Source organism: Petaurus breviceps, unplaced genomic scaffold (assembly GCF_028583685.1).
Source record: "Petaurus breviceps papuanus isolate PSGF00001 unplaced genomic scaffold, PetGlider_PUasm1.0 90630, whole genome shotgun sequence".
NCBI lineage: Eukaryota > Metazoa > Chordata > Mammalia > Diprotodontia > Petauridae > Petaurus > Petaurus breviceps.
Window position 1 is genome coordinate 3,327,429 of NW_027187291.1, and position 11,349 is coordinate 3,338,777.

The 11,349-nt window shown below is 47.3% G+C and overlaps 2 protein-coding genes across 4 annotated transcripts in view; both read right to left on the minus strand.

Moving 5' to 3' along the window:
• Positions 1-217: 217 nt before the first annotated feature.
• On the minus strand, positions 218-7,104 carry SLC35B1 (solute carrier family 35 member B1). 2 transcript variants are annotated; one of them, XM_069064398.1, is made up of 9 exons: positions 6,668-7,104; positions 5,522-5,625; positions 4,750-4,880; positions 4,455-4,485; positions 3,607-3,764; positions 2,462-2,588; positions 1,660-1,766; positions 1,341-1,494; positions 218-550 (listed from the first exon to the last, which is right to left on the minus strand). In XM_069064398.1, exons 1-9 carry the CDS (start codon positions 6,886-6,888, stop codon positions 498-500), a joined length of 1,086 nt encoding a protein of 361 aa, XP_068920499.1. In that variant the 5' UTR covers positions 6,889-7,104; the 3' UTR covers positions 218-497. The 2 variants fall into 2 exon arrangements, with proteins under 2 accessions (XP_068920499.1, XP_068920500.1); XM_069064399.1 differs by having other exon boundaries at positions 4,750-4,855; positions 6,668-6,736.
• A 2,851-nt stretch (positions 7,105-9,955) lies between these two features.
• The window catches only part of FAM117A (family with sequence similarity 117 member A), a 50,781-nt gene continuing 49,387 nt past the window's right edge, over positions 9,956-11,349 (minus strand). For both annotated transcript variants that reach the window (XM_069064396.1, XM_069064395.1), the window contains one exon: positions 9,956-11,267. In XM_069064396.1, coding sequence (XP_068920497.1) covers positions 10,958-11,267 — 310 coding nt within the window. In that variant the 3' untranslated portion in view covers positions 9,956-10,957. The remainder of the gene's footprint in view (positions 11,268-11,349) is intronic.

The following is an 11,349-nucleotide window of genomic DNA, read 5'->3' on the forward strand; positions in this document are numbered from 1 at the left end:
CACCACAAAGATAAATTATTGGAGAAGGAACTATCTGAAGTGGTTATTTTTAGACTCTCCCCAGAGATGTCTGACAGTAGGCAAGTCCTCGACTAATGAGAAGGGACTGGTTGGATCTGCTGAGCTCTCAACCCCTTTCCCCCACCCCCATTTTCATACTACGAGCACATCACCTGCTTAACCCAATCAGACCAAGATAGAGGAAGAAATCTAGGAAAATGATCAAAATTTCCCTCTTCTTTTTATTGAGGTAGGCTAGATTATTGCCTCCCTCTATCTTATCACAAACAAAAGTCATTACTCATTCCTGTTAAAAAAAAAAATCAAAACCCAACAAAATATCAATTTTTTAGAACCTATGATTTCTTTCTTAAAAACAAAGTAAAACAACAAAAACTAGAACCCCCTCCTCTCCCCTTGTTGAGTCCAGTTCTCAAGGAGATATTGAGATTCGAGAAAATAAGTTAAATGGCCTTGGAGTGAATCCCTAGATCTTCCTAGAGGGACGTCTTCTTGGAATCTTTGCCAAACTTGGCATCCAGGCCAAGACCTAATGGGGGGGAGAGGTAAGGGTGAAGGGAGAGGAGAGGGTGAGAGAGAGAGAAAGAGAAACTTAGCTTCCCCAATGGAATTTGAAATGTCTGAGGACATAGGTCTCAAGACCAGCCCTATAGTTCTACACATGGCCAGGATGTGAAATAAATTAGGTGAGGCTCCAAAGAAACCAGAGGCTTTAAATAAAATGGAATACACAACACTGGTATCAAACCTTTCTTAGGAGCACAAGTAATGCTCAGGTGAAAATTTAAAACAATCCTAACATGCAGAAAAGCATGGAAAATACTGGCAAAATGTAGGAGGGCTGAAAGCTACCTGGTATCAACTTTAAAGTTGTTTTGACTCAGACTATGGCTAGGTTGAATTAATCAGACATAAGAAAATCAGTAACTAAATGTATTCCCCCCCCACAGGACAGGGTGGTGCATATTGGTAGTCTCTGTTGCTGGGGAGGCAGACTGGTATATCACTTGAGTCTGGGAGGAATGCAAATCAAAATTGGCACTAAGTTCAGCCCCAGTGTGGGGAGCCCCTGGGCAGCTTGAGGAGACATAAACAGCTCAAGCTGGAAAAAACTGGAACAGATTAAAGCTTCTGTGCCAATCAGCATTAGGATCAGACCCATTAATGGTCAATGCATTTCCAACCTGAGCAAAAGAGGAAGATGTAGTCTTGGAAAAACAAAAAAATTCCTCTCCTCCCCCACTAAAATGAACCTTCAAAATAGAATCCATCATGCTCAAAGCTTAAGCCAATGCCCAGACCCAGCCAGGAAAACTCACCCATAAACACCAGTACAGTGCCCACCCACTGCATGGAGCTAATAGGGTTAGCAAAGAGTATCACAGATGCCAAGATGGTGAAGAACTTGCGGGTTGTGGTAATGATGGAGCAGGTCAGAGGGCCGAAGTACACAACTGTCATGAAAATAAAGCTCTGGAGAGAGAAACATAGAGAGATAAATTCAGGCCAAGGACAGGCATTTGATTCCAAGACTTAAGCCTTCAAAAAAAAAAAAGGGAAAAAAAAAAAAGCAGCATGGAAGTTTATGGGTAATGTAACCACCCATCCCCTGGACAAGCTTCATTCTGGGGGACTCACCTGGCCCAGGGCACTCGTTAGGCCAAACAGAAGGATGTTGTAAAGGACACTGGGATATCGCTCAGCAAAGCTAAGGAAGTCCCAGAATTCCCCAGTGAACAGGATTCCTGAGGGGGAGCAACAAGAGACCAAAGCTGATGTTGAGGAAGGAGCTAGCATCCTCCCCCACAAATGTTCCCTTCACACATGTACCAGGAAGCCTGAACCCCTAGAGGGTCACTCGGATCTGTGGAGAATTAGGATTGGGAAAGAAAGCATATGGAGAAAAAAAGAACTCAGGGCTTGGAAATTATCCCTGTCCTACCATGCAACTTTCCCTGTTCTGTCTCTTGACTTTTCTTGATTGGATAAATTAGAATCTCAAACCTTGGCAGTTAACTAGTTAATCCTGTTCCAGCAACCAGATAGTAGAAATTAGTATGAAGAATTGGGTTAAATTTACATTTGCTTCTTGTTTCCCCTGGCAGACTATATGTTTCTTGAAGGCAGGCTGTCTCCCCACTCAAGACTGTAATCTCCTCTTAACCTTCTGTCTTCTCTGGACACCTTGCCTAGGGCTTTGCACATAGCAGGTGCCCACTAACTCAATGTGCTGAATATAGATAACAAGCAGTGAAAATGTGATGGGAGTGTAAGGGGTTTCTCTCTAATTCAGGGTCTCTGATACATGAATCTCAAAGCCAAGGCTGGCTGATGGCATGCCGAAAGGCTGGCATTAGGAAGGTGGATCTATGGTTGACCTAGATCAGGAGAGCCTGCCATCCAGGGGTAAATGGTGGAGACATCGGAACTGGCTTCTTACCAGCTCCCAAGAGCAATGTGGACCAGAGGTTTATGTTCAGCATCATGTGGTTAGAGCCTGTTTGGTAATGAGCTCGCATGTGATCCTGGGAGACACCTGTCAGTCCATCCAGTGTCAGAGACAGCAGCTGAGAAATGGAGGGAGCAGCATGAGGGGAAAGGGTCAGCAAAGCTCCGAGCCCCAGGGAAGGCATGGCTCTCCCTCTTGGGACTTCTCTGAGAACAGCTGTCTTAAGGCAGAGGCCATGGTCCACAGCATCATGGATTTAGAGCAAGAAGGGCCCCAAGAGGTCACTGAGTCCAACCCCCTCATTTGACAATAAGGAAACTAAAGCCCAGGGCAGTTAAGTGACTTGCCCAGGAGGCAGGATTTGAACGCAGTTCTTCCTGGCTCCAAGTTCAGGGCCCTGTCCACCTTGCCAGACTGCTTCAACAGATGCCCCATCTCAGCTCTTTAGGTCATGCAAATTATGCTTCTTTCTTAGCCAACCTCCAGGGCAGTGGGGTCATCTATGGGATGGGTGATTTAGCACTTTCCAGAGAAACAGGCAACTTCCCTCCCCACTAATACTAAAACACAACACCTGAGGCTGACCGGTAGGGGTTAGAATAGAGAACAAAGGGGCGGCCAGGTAGCGCAGTTAAGTAAGAGCAACGACCCCAGAGTCGGGATGACCTGGGATCGAATCTGAGCTCAGACACTTAGCACCCACCCAGAAACACCTGGCTGTGTAACCTTGAGCAAGTTACTTAACCCCAATTGCTTTAAAAAAAAAAAAGAATAGAGAACGCCAAGCTTGACTTAGAACATAACAGGCTTCTTCCTATTTCTAGGGTTCTCAGAACCCAGGTACGAAAGAACCAAAAGAAATATTACTTCCTTCCCTCTCCAGGCTTTGGACTTTGGGGATTTTACACCATAGTCTCTAGCTATATCCTGCTACAGGGTCCAGGAGTTAGCAGGAAGCTTCTTGACACAAAGCTGACCATCCTTGGCTATGCACCCTTTGGGGAAGGAGAGGCAGTTCAATAAATAGCCAGGCCTTCCCCAATAGCCTCAGCAGGGTGAGGATTTTGGCTAAGGGAAAAGACATCGAGTGTTTCAGAACAAAGAGTGTTACAATTCCCTCATCAGTAACTTCATACCAGAAGGAGCTCTCCATAGCCAACCAAACGCTCCTCACTTCCAACCCCCTTTTTGGGCTTGTACATGAAGAGGGCCACTCCAGCCACTATCAGGAGCACACAAAGGTATTTAGCCACTGGGTATTTCTTCTTTAGGAGGGTCACTCCCAGGAGCATTACTGCAGGGAGGAAGCAGAAAAAGAGATTTAGCCACTTTCCCAGAGACAGGAAGGAGCTGAAGATCTCACTGTAGGAAGGTGTTATCTAGAAGGAAGGGCACCAGGGAAATGAGAAGGTCCTAGGGCTGGCATGCAGAAAGAGCTAATTAAGTAATAGGGCTCAGCAGAGCAAAGGGCATTAACATGCTGGAGAGAAAGAGCAAAGGTGAAGTCAATAAGAAGGTATAGAGAAGGGTCTTGGAGGGAGGGGAAAGGCAAAAGTACTGGATTAAGATGACCACTGGCATCTGACAGATATGTAATTCTAATATAGTATAAAAAGAAACATGTAATTTTAACATAATTGATTATCTGAAAGAAGTAAGCCTCCAGCCTCTAGCTCCCACGAGAAATGAACCTAGAATGCCAACTCATGGCTATTCAAAACAACAGAAATATAAATAACGTGTGTCAGGGGTTGAGAAGAGAGAATATCTTGAATCTTAATTTTAGATTATATTCAATACAATCTAAAGGAGGCAGAATCTCTTAAATCTGAATATAATGATGAGGGGGATAGCAGAAGTCATGGGGCAGGGTAGAGTTAGATGACAGAACAGGAGGGAGATGGAGAGTTGGGATTATAAAAGCCCTAAGATATAGCTTCAAGTCACAGAGGGAATAAGAATGGGGAAATCCAACATTGCTTACCTGGAATAGGTTTACAGGATTTGCCAAGCACCTTTAAAAAAGGAGGGAAGGTACAACTGATCAAATTCTATCCCTGTGTGACTCAGATGCTGCCAACATTCCAGTTTTCTGCTCACTTTTCAACAGTTACTTCCCATCAAAACCTCCCTCTTTTACTGAGTCTGACCGTAATAATTTCAAAATTATTCTTTTTTTTAGTGCAGAGATGCAAATCTAAAGAAGGAGAGCTCTAAGGTTGTAAATACCTAAGCATCTGCTCTGGGCTCCCCCTCCAACCCATTCCTGGAAGTTTCACCTGAGTTGGGTAGTTGACAAACTGTAATGCAGAGTTGCTGGAGACCATGGCACCCAGGTAAGAGAGAGAGCAGGCTGCATAGAGCCAGCTCCTGGTCCGATCCACCCTGGCAGTGTCAAAAAACTGGATCACTGGGAGAAAACAAAAAAAATACAAGAGAAGCCTGGGAGGGCTAGGACTGACCACAGGGCAGAGAGGAATGGACATTCTGAAAGGAATGTTTCTTCACTGAGACAGAAAGCTCCCAAAGGACAGGAATAGTTTCTACTCCCATTAAACTGTAAACTTTCTAAGGGACTATGTGTTCTCTTTTCTCTAAGTCTACTTTCAAGGCCTATCGGGGGCTACTGATTTCCCAGAGGACATTCTGTCCAGATTATGCTGGACAGTTAATCCTGTAGTAGTAGGATGGGTGAGGGTGGGGAAGGGAAGAGAGAAGATAGGGGTGGCTCTATGAGGAAAAATCATTTAAACTAACTGGGCCAACAAATTCCTGAAGTTGACAGAGAAAGAAGAGCTAGAGCAAAGAAATAAATTACATCTTCGGCAACAGTGTAAAATACACAGGACACCTACTCTCTTCCTTTCTTACTTCTGACATAAAGGATTTGTCTAAGGAATCTCATCCCAAACAAATCAGTGGATTCTAAAGCAGAATGATAAGATAGGGAGAGCAGCAACATGACTCTAGGGTTTTAAACCTTATGGGGCCAGCCAAGGATAACCCAGCACCCAGGGCCTGATCATGGTCTCTCCCTGATTAAGTACTCACAGATCTTGGCAAATACTGCATTGAACACACACTGGATGAAGACCAAGGTTAAGGCAAATGTGAACTTCTCTTGTGTGGCACCCTCCCCATATTTTCCCCTCGTGCTAAAAAGGAAACAGGAGGAAAAAAGGAAATAAGGATAATTATAAGCATAGCTATTTAATATGGTGCTCAAAAGTTTGCAATGCACTTTACAGACACCTCACTGGCTCCTTACAACCAATCCCCCTGGGATGCAAATGCCATCATTATTATCCCCATTTCACAAATGGAAATTGAGACTTACGAGAGATTAAACGCCTTGCTTATGGTTAGATAGCTAGTAAGCCTGAAATGAAATTTAGCCTGGGCCTTCCTATTCGAGATTTAGCAATCCAACAAGCCACCACCTCTCCAGAAAAAAACTGGGAGAACTACCCCAAGATGATCACTGGTCTTGGGCAGTGCTGGTGCCATGGAAAGAATCTTGGCCTTAGGAGTAGGAAGATCTGAGGTCAAGTCTCCCTTTTCCCACTTACTCAAGCTATAACCTTAAAACAAAGGTGGGAGGTGGGGTGAATCTCCAGTAAATGCTTTACTTACTTCCCTACCTAACTATACAGTATACCGAGCACCTGAACCTGGAGTCACTAAGGCCTGAGTTCCAATCGAGCCTCAGACACTTATAGCTGCATGACCTTGGACAAGCCCCTTAACCGCGTCCAGACTCAGTTTACTCATCTGTAAAATGGGGATAATACCTCCCAGAAGTCTGGTGGGGAATCAATAAGATAATACCCGTAAAGCGTTTTACAAACCTTACAGCTATATAAGCGATAGTTAGCTATTGTTATTGTTATCAGCTGGTTCGTGGCACTCTTCCCGGTCCCACCCTTTCCCCCTCCCAGCTGGGGGCCCCAGCTGTCATTTCCTCCTGTCACTGAAGGAGTGATGTTCTGGACAGGAGCCACGCCACCCACGTGGCCCCGAGTTCCGCGAAGGGCAGTGTCCGGGGATGAAGTGGTCGCGGGGAGCCCGGGTCCGTGGTGCAGGGGCAGAGGCGGGAAGCCCCCCAGGAAGCGCCCCAGCTGGGAGGCGGGTGGGGGGCAGAGCCTCCGGGGAATCTGGCCGGGTCTGCCCGGGGGGGGGGGGGTCGGGGGCGCTCACATCTTCTCCTGCAGGATCCCGTAATAGAAGTAGCAGATGAAGACGCCGAAAAAGCAGAGCGGCAGGCGCAGCCGATCGGGCACCAGGGCGCCACTGGCGGCCATGAGGCGTGGGACCAGGCCGGCACGGGCCTCACTCAGAGTCCCCAGAGATGACGGCGGCGACGGCGCTGGCAGCGGCAGCTCGAGCCGGACATCGCACACCGGCGACGCGGCCCTCATAGGGGATGCCAGCGACTGCCGGCGCCGCAAGGCCCCGAGGCTATCTTCGCAGCTGCCAGATCCGGGCGGAGGCGGAGGAAGGGCCTGCGGGGTGTCGCGACATACTTCACCGAGGAAGACGCACCTCTAGGCCTTGACGTCTTTCTCGATGGCCAGGGACGCCCAGACCTCTACGGGAAAAGGCGCAATCCTGAGTCTTTCCAAAAAGGCGGTCTTCGGGGCAGCCCCAACAAGAAGCCTGTGGGGGACCTTGGGGAACGGGGGCGTTCCGAGGTGACGTAACTAGATGTGGAGGCCACCGATTGGCCACATTGTTGAAAGTCTGCCGAAGGTAGGGACTAAGTATCGGGGAGATAAAGCGGATCAAAATAGCCTTCTTTGAGACTTCCCCTGGATCCTAGCGCTGACCTGCCTCTATAGCTTTTGGAATTCTGTGGCGCCCTCTAGTGCCCACAGCCTTACCACTCAGCCCCTTTGGATTCCCGATCCTTAAGCGAGGCAAGAGTTAAGATCGAGGGGGTACCCTCTCCTCCCCTGGTCTAGCAGTAGGCCTCCAGAGGGGCAGAGCAGGGAGATTTAAGTGGAAAAAGAAAAAAGGATAGGACTCCACTAACTAGCCATACAACCTTTCACCCTCTGGTCCTCAATTTCCCCATCTATAAAATGGGGATTAATAAAACCTGCCCACTCTGCCACACGGGATTGTTATAAGGACCAAATGTGGTAAGGCCATGGGAAAGCACTTCGGTGGCCTAGAAGTGGCCTGCAGTTGCAGATGTAATTGTTACTCCCATCTCACTTATTATATATATTAGAGGGAGGTTTAAATGACCTTCAGGATCATGAAACTGACCAGGATTGTAAAGCCCAGTGCTTGCCTTTCTGGTTCCCTTTCCACTAGCCTCTTTGTAGAATCCTCCCCAAATAAGCTTCCATTTGGGGATATTCAGGTCAAGGGTCAGTGAGAGCAGCCTTCAGGTCTCAGTATTCTTGCAGAGCAACCCCACCCCCCCAACCACAGACAATTTCAGTTGATCTAAACCTCAGACAGCCTGTTGGGCTGAGAGCCACTGCAGCCCCAGTAAAAGTTTCTCCACTTGTAGCCGCCTCCTCCTTTGGCATCATCTCAACCAAAGGAAGGAAACACTGGGCAGCACCACACCCATGACTTTAGGCCTGACTTGCACTGAAGATTTAGAGCATCATGTCATTTTGTTTTTCAAGAGCAAAGGGAGACAGCCCGTTCTTCCTGCTCCTCCCATCCAGCCCCCCACCAAGGGACCTCTGCAGTCATTTGCTATTTTGCTTGTTCACTCTTGATGAATTTGGCTTGCATCTTTGCAAACAGTCTCTCACAGATGAGATACAAATGACTGAAATAAGGGGCTGTTTATCCCCTATAGCCCACAGAATTTGAAAGATAAAGAGTGAGATGACAAGATTAAACAGCCCTAGAGTGTGAGGAAATTTGTCTTCTCCCTCTGGCTGACTTTACAAATACAAGAAAAGAGGGAACTATTGGTTCATCTAGTCGAGGTGACCCCTTTTTACTTAATCTCAAAGGAAAACTATTTAAATAAACTCACATTCCACCTAGTTTCCCTGGATAGCCCACATGTCAATATTCACCAACATTCCATTGGTCAGTCCACTAGCCTCACATGTCTGCTCTTCATTAGGGAGCCTCCCTGGGACCTTGGCCCACTCCAGTGTGGATGATAGACATCTATCATTGTCTTTTTTTTTTTTTGGAGGGGGGAAGGCAAGGCAATTAGGGTTGACTTGCCCTAGGTCACACAGCTAGTTAAGTGTGTCAAGTGGCTGAGGCCTCATTTGAACTCAGGTCCTCCTGACTCCAGTGCTCTATTTATTGCTCCACCTAGCTGCCCCACACTGTCTCTTTATGGAACTGGTTTCATGTACCTATTTGTTTTCTCTGGGCAAGAATTATATGGGTCCCAAATACTAGAGGCCACACTAGCGGTGCTTAAACTCAAAGCCAAACTGGACTGGATCCAGTTCCTGACTATGTCCTGGGATTCCCAGCCTCTGCCCTGGTTGCTTTTCTATGCCTGGAATGTCATCCCTCTCTATACTTATCGGATGCCCATCTTTTAAAACCCAATTGAAATGCCCTCTCCTTTCAGAAAGCTTTCCATGATTATCCTCTCAGAATTTCCCCCCTTCTTTCTTACAGTTAACACTTTGTTCGGCATCTCTGTAAAGCATGTAATACTATGCATTACAGTTATCTGGGAGAGCTATGCCCTCCCAGACTAAATTCCATGAGGACAGGATCTTATCTAAACCCTACTCTCCCCCCCCCCCACTCCCCAGCACTTGGCAGTGTTTGGCACATAGTTGGATCATAAAGCATTTCTTAAGTGCTTACTCTGTGCCAGGTTTACTGGGCAAAGTGCTAGGGAATAAACACAAAAAAAGCAAGACAGTCCCTTACTCTCAAGGGGCTTACATTCTAGTGGGGGAAGACAACAGAGAAGTGAGCTGGAAAGAGCAAGTTGAAAGGGACCTCAGAGCAGAGTTAGTCTACGTCTCATTTTACATATGGGGAAAGTAAGACTCAGGGAAGTTACCTAACTTGCCCAAGGTCCCACGGGGGCAAGCATCAGACAGAACATGAACCTAGGACCTCTGCCTCCATAGTGTATGTTTCTTCCATTGAACTACACTGCCTTTTACTAACCCATGATTTCTATCTTACCTTTTTGACAAAAATTATGAATGAGCAAATCTCTAAAGTATAAGCAGATTCTCTCAGAGTTGAAATTATCCAGCCCTTCATGCCTTAAATGAATGGTGCCTCCCTCCATCATTTGTAGTGTGGGATAAAGATTGGTGAGTCCATTTCATGCCATGTTCCTCAGTGTTATGGAAATGAAGGGCTAATTTTCAGCAGAGGTAGTAGACTTCTGTGGGTCTACACCTGCTGGGCCTGGTAATTTGTACAGTTCCTGAATTTTAATGTGATACTTGATGAGAAGAATGATGAAAGATCCTCTCTCCCAAGGATCCCCCAACCCTCCAGAAGAATCTACCAGGCCCATGGTTGATGGGAATATCTATTTATTTGGACTATTAACACCAAGATCTGCAAAAAACAAAAAAAAAAAACCACCTTTAAACACAGGACAAGGAAATTCCAACATTAACATTCCTCTTCAATTTCTCTGTGTAAGCTCTGCAGTACGGAAAATATACAAACTTCAAACAGCTGCAAAAATAGTGTCTTTGGGAGAAAATAGAGTTTCTACATCAATACAAGAAAAATAGGCATTTTTCAAATCCAACCTGAACCTAGGAGAGGCAAGAGAGTAGGCAGCAGCGTACATTCAGTCATTGTGCCTTGCCTCAAAGGGGAGGCACGAGCTCTCTCTCCCCTCACCCCTCCACCTGCCTCCAGGGGTAGGCAGGCTGGACCACAGCTCCCAACAATCTTCAGTCAGGATGAAGGCGAGATGAAGATGTCATCAGGAACACTCCATTCCCCTGTCTGCCCACAGCTGGGCTGGTCCCGGCTTTGGGACTACTTGGATCAACCCCTCCAAGGAGAAGGGTGTGGATGAGGGAATACACATGAGGGATGGGGTGCAATGAGGGGAGGCAGTGAGTTTTCTCTCCTGGGCTTTTCTTCTCTGCAGGGGGAAAGGGAAGGGATCCTTTCAAGGCCCCTTTCTCTCCCTCCCCTGAGCCAGCTTCCTTGATATTTGAGAGGGACAAGTGTCTCCTATGGGGCTGTCTGTACTCACACACTTGGGATGGAGGGGCCAAGGCCTCCATGGCCATTTCTCTTCCAAGGGGAATCAAGAATGAGAATGCTGACTTGAAGAGTGGTGAGCTGCCCAGCCCAAGGGAGAAGGCAGATTTCCTCCCCTCCAAGGAGCTGGTACCGACAGATACAGGAACCAGGGCATTTCAATGTGATAAAAGGAAGATGCTCAAAGGCCAAGAGAGGATGAGATCCTTGGTCTCCATCCAGGGGAGTGGGAGAAGCCAGCCACAAAGGCACTGGTCTGGCATGGTAAGGTGGGAGGGATTTGAGGAAAGACCCTCAAACTACCAGGGAACTCTGGAAAAGCACAGACTCCTCAGAGGGTGGAGTGCGCTGCCAGGGTTCGAAAGGTAGTGGGGGTGCTTTGGGAGCATCAGGGTCCTTTCGGGGAGAGGTCAAGAAAGGACTTGGAGCTGTTGATGGACAGGGGGACCCTGGGGTGGTGGGGCAATTTCGGAAGAGGAAGCCCATACTGGGGAAGAGGGGCTTCACCAAACTGACAGGACAGAAGGCAGAGCCAGTCGGGTTGAAGTGGACTTTGTTCTTGTCAGGGCAGGAAGGCAGGAAGGTCAGGTCAGGACTAAGGGACCTAGAAGACAGTGAGAGAGAGAATGAGAGAGAGAATGAGAGAGAGAGAGAGAGAGAGAGAGAGAGAGAGAGAGAGAGAGAGA

Coding starts and splice junctions, on each gene's coding strand:
- SLC35B1 (XM_069064398.1), bottom strand. CDS start 6,888: ATGAGGGCCGCGTCGCCGGTGTGCGATGTCCGGCTCGAGCTGCCGCTG. Junction 5,626..6,667: donor GGGATCCTGCAGGAGAAGAT/GTGAGCGCCCCC, acceptor TTTCCTTTTTAG/CACGAGGGGAAAATATGGGG. Junction 3,765..4,454: donor ATCCTGTAAACCTATTCCAG/GTAAGCAATGTT, acceptor TCCTCCCTGCAG/TAATGCTCCTGGGAGTGACC.